The sequence below is a fragment of the Chelmon rostratus genome, chromosome 2 (assembly GCF_017976325.1).
Source record: "Chelmon rostratus isolate fCheRos1 chromosome 2, fCheRos1.pri, whole genome shotgun sequence".
In the NCBI taxonomy this organism is placed as follows: domain Eukaryota; kingdom Metazoa; phylum Chordata; class Actinopteri; order Chaetodontiformes; family Chaetodontidae; genus Chelmon; species Chelmon rostratus.
Window position 1 is genome coordinate 20697504 of NC_055659.1, and position 4679 is coordinate 20702182.

The 4679-nt window shown below is 44.6% G+C and overlaps 1 protein-coding gene across 2 annotated transcripts; it reads right to left on the bottom strand.

Annotated features, from left to right (window-relative positions):
* Positions 1 to 319: 319 nt before the first annotated feature.
* LOC121614696 (keratin, type I cytoskeletal 18-like) lies at positions 320 to 4190 on the bottom strand. Of its 2 annotated transcripts, none has more exons than XR_006007239.1 (7): positions 3656 to 4190; positions 2205 to 2287; positions 1704 to 1860; positions 1436 to 1600; positions 1218 to 1343; positions 683 to 967; positions 320 to 542 (listed from the first exon to the last, which is right to left on the bottom strand). XR_006007239.1 is itself a non-coding variant. In XM_041948705.1 (7 exons), exons 1-7 carry the CDS (start codon positions 4103 to 4105, stop codon positions 503 to 505), a joined length of 1242 nt encoding a protein of 413 aa, XP_041804639.1. In that variant the 5' UTR covers positions 4106 to 4190; the 3' UTR covers positions 320 to 502. The 2 variants fall into 2 exon arrangements, 1 of the variants encoding a protein (XP_041804639.1); XM_041948705.1 differs by having other exon boundaries at positions 747 to 967.
* Positions 4191 to 4679: the final 489 nt, after the last annotated feature.

Genomic DNA, 4679 nt, shown 5'->3' on the forward strand with positions numbered 1-4679 from the left:
TTAAGGCAGCTTTAAACAACCTGTGAAATCACTGCATGTGTCAGCTACTCTTTTTTTTTGGGGGGGGGGGGCTCTTTCATCAGCAGAACTGATCAAATCATCCATATCGAAATCATGTCATTCCTTTAAACTTTGTTTTTCAATCAACAGGGGCTACGAGAGTGCAATTAACACAACAACTTATCACAAAACATATTGTGCACATTCTTAGGTTATGTAACAATAGCAAATGCACAAGAGCAGTGGTTGTGGGTCAGTAAGTGGTTTTATTCATTCTTCTTTTACTGTCAGATGTGACAACAGTTGCTTTTGAAATAGCCCTGTTTCACTGTGGTGTGGTCCGATGCCTTTATTCAGAATTGCTTAAATCATTTATGGTTTCCACAGTATGCGGTCTCGGTTCAAAACAGGCTTTAGTTAATTGGACGAGCATGGAATTTTTTCATAATGAATAGTTGTGGGTTTCTCTGCTTTGGGATGGTCCCAGATTCTTTGTTCCAAATTAGATTGTGGCCGCCAGCTCGTCCAGTGCATCCTGGAGCCTGTGCAAAACAAAAATGAAACAATTTTGACTTTCACAATATTCACGTGTCATGTTGACTGACTGGAACTACCGTCTCACGTCATGATGTGGTTGTACTTGACCATGCAAACCATGATAACAAGTGATTTTAGTATTCACCTCCACCACCATCATCACCATGCCTCGACCTGTTTTTTCTCCTCCACCTCTCTATAACTCTTACTTGAAGTCTCCACCATCCAGCAGACCCTTGTAAGCGGAAATTTCGGCCTCCAGTTTCATCTTCATGTTGAGCAGCGCCTCATACTCTTGGGTCTGTTGCTGGATGTTTCCGCGCAAATTGGTCAGCTCCTCCTCCAGGCGGATAATAATGCCGTTGTACTTCTCCATTTCCATGTTGTTTCGTAGCTCTGTGTTGCGTAATGTGTCCTCTAAGGAGGCTTTCTGATAAAGGATTGACAAGGAGCAATCAAAAGTATGCCAAAGATCTTTTTTAGGCGACGTCTAATTTGGGAGAACATGGGAAAGTTCCAACCTTTGTGAAAAAGATTATTTGGGAAATATTTGCTGCGTTACAAAACCATATATCAAAAATTCATTGTGTGTGTTAATGGTCAGAATGGATTTGCTTAATTCATGGTTGTACATAATGAATGAAAACTTAATATGAAACACATGGAAAATGTTTGCTTACTAAGCTCTGCTGCGATGCAAGTTCAATTTCCAGGGTCTGTATCTGTCTGGATAAGTCCCCTATCTCTGTCTGGGCTCCCTGGAGAGCCTCTGTGTTCTGTGATACCTGCACCTGCACATCCGCAATCTGACAGGGAGACAAGGAAAGAATGTTAGGCTGCAAAAGAGACTTCCTTTAAGTGTACTTCTAAACGATTACCCTTGTTCCGACTGCATCACCTGATTTTCATGCCATCGTTTGAGGTCCTCTGCGTTCTTCACAGCAATCTTCTCATAGTTGGACCTCATGTCCTCCATGATCTGGGACAGGTCCTGACCTTTGGGAGCGTCAACGTCCACTTGCACGCCTGATTGGGAGATCTGATTCCTCAGCTCCATCACCTCCTGTAGGAGCGACAGAAAGAGAGAAATGCACAGAAATGTTGAGGTCGTGTGACTTGTGAGCCACTGCTGTGTGATGATTCATGTGGATGTACTGTAAACTCACATTCTCGTGGTTCTTCTTTAGGAAGGCCAGTTCCTCCCTCACAGCTTCGATCTCACTCTCGATGTTCATCCTGGTCATGTTGGTGTCATCTATGACTTTCTTCAGCCCGGCGATGTCGGCCTCCACAGACTGGCGGATTGCCGTCTCATTGTCGAACCTGTAGGAGTGCACAGACGCAAACTTCATTATACACGCAATCAGCTGTTATTCACACATGCTGTGTAGTATAGTAAGTTTCAAAATGGCAAGACTGAAGATTCAATTAAGTGTTTCAGATTCAAACATGCTGTTGCTGAAATCCCATTCTATCAGATGTTGTAGATATTAGACCACATGCAAACTCTGCAAGGGCTTCCATTTGCAAAGGTATAACTTCTGACACCAAAAGCATGTCCGCCTTTGTACAGGATATGGAGAGTCAGCTTAAATGTGCCTCATTCATATAAATTCCGTACATGAAACAAAAGAAATAACTCTGAGATTGAATTTAAGACAACATACTTCACTTTGAAGTCGTCGGCAGCAAGACGGGCATTGTCGATCTGGAGCACAAAACGAGCGTTCTCCGCAATCTTGTCAAAGATCTGGACAGAAAAAAGTTTCGTCACTTGACATTTTTTGCATGACAAAATTACTTTTTCCCCTGATTTTACTGCTTTGAAAGAACACAACTGTGGTCTGTTCCCATCATTATGTGCCATGACATATCAACGCTTCCCACAGCTACAGAATTGAACATATGATTTGAATCATGATTTCCCTTACGTAACAATAGAAACCCCAGAGTCAGATTACACACTAGGACCACAACAGGGTTGAATCCATAGTAACATTCAGCGAAAAGAGGAACCACAGATTGGAGAACAGGAAGAGGGATGTTCCCGTGCCAAAACAAGAGTCTGGATTGTTTTAGCATTGTTGGAAAAATGTGCTTCCTGTCTGAATAAGTCATACAGAGAGTTTTTTCTTCTCCCAAATCTTCACCCAGCTGCACTGTCTCCCCTCTGACATTTTCTTTGTATGTATCGCTGTATGTGTACATCCGTGCAGGGCTTGCAAAATTCTTGGTGCATGAGTGTGTTTGTGAGTTTATACTCTCTAACGTGTCCGTGACATCCCGTCTCAGAGGAAAGGGGACATACTCGTCCCTTTATGTGTCGAGAAAAAGTGCCCCCATCAATGTGTCGTTATGTGACTTTGACGATCTGGAGTCTGCAGAGGAATGTGACATTTGACTCTGCTGACTGGAGCTGATTGTTATACAAGCAGTGCACTCACACGCAGCAATGCACACACACACACACACACAGTCACGCTGGCAGTCCAAGATCCTTTGTGTGTGTGTCATTACCACACATCTGTTTCACATTGAGGCCCTCCTACAGCGGAGCATGCTTGTAGACCATTTGCAAGCAGGACCATTTGGAAATGCTTTTGTCTAATGAAAGCAGTTCGAGTAGTTCTTTTCAGTCAGTCTTTCATGATGCTACCCGCGTGTTGGTGATTCATCAGAGGAAGTTCTGGCCTGAAGTTGTGGCATTAAAGAGTTTTGTGGGGGAGGGTTGGCGCTTAGGGACCACACCCTTCATTCTCCTGCAAGAAATTTGATAACCCACGAAGGAAAAGCTGCAAGTCTCAGCGTAAACCTTCTTAATCTTAATTTTTAACATTAGGCATTAGATTAATTATGAATACACTCATAGAACTTACTGCTACTTACTAAGTAGGTTTACATTTGAACCATTGTCTGTGATGATGAGTACCATCACGTGCCCTCAGTGATTCTCATATTAGAGGCCACAGAGCATTTCTAAAGCATTTAAACCCTCAGATCCCTGTCTGTCTCTCCCAGCGGCATCAACCGAGAACCACAGCATCCCGGTTTTAAACTATATTTCATACTCAGCTTCCACCTGTTCATTTTAATGGTCAGTATTCATTGTCATGCTTACCTGCCTGCGTAGGTCATCTATGATGGGTTCATACTTGCTGTAGTCTCTCATGTCAGGCCCCCCCTTCTCCAGAGCCTCCATGATCTTCATCTCCAGCTCCTTGTTGGTCTGTTCCAGGTTCCTCACCGTCTCCAGGTAGTTGGCCAGGCGGTCGTTCAGGTTCTGCATGGCTCCCCTCTCGTTGCCAATGATCCCAGAACTGACACCGCCACCAGCTGATGCACCGGCACCACCAATACCAGAGCCCATTCCGCTGCTCAGCTTGAAGGAAGAGGAAGAGGAGGTCATTGGGGCACCAGACCGGAGGGACGATGTGGAGATGGAGGAGATGCGGGCGCCCTGTCCACCAGCACCACCATAAATGCTGGCAGCACGGTGCTGCGGCATGGATCGGGTGATGGAGATGTGGGAAGAAGGTATCTGCTGCACGTTGGATCTTCTGAAGCTCATTTTGGAGAAGCTGAGGCTCGACAGAGAACGAGGTGAAAAATGGGATGTGGAGACTCACTGCTGGCCGGCCTGGAAAGTGACGCTGGCAGCGGGAAGTGGAGAACTTATACTCCTACTTCTCCCTCAATCACAGCCGGTCTCTCAGACCCTGCCCACTTTAGCATCGCCACAGTCCTTCTTTCCTGCTCCCCCTCCCTGCTCTCTGAGGCTCTCATTCACCCACGTGTTCCCCTTTTCAAACCGACAGTGTATTTTCTGTCTCCAAGGAAATGCGTGAGCCATTTTTCTGTTGTGAAAAACATTCTGATTTGATCAGCCAGAGCAAATTAGTTTATTTAACTGAACTACAGAGATTATATAAACCACAGTTTACAAGAAAGCGAAGAAAGCAGTACGCTCTTCAACAGAGAAAGCTAGAGTAGACTTAAAACTAAAACTTCAAGGGTAGACTATTCCTTTCAGAATGAGGCTTACTTTTTAAGCATGCAACCAAATTCCTTTGGTTTGCCCATAAAAGGCATAATGTCTACCATTAGCTGCATAGTTTCTAGGTTTGTGGTTAGCCAGACCCCAA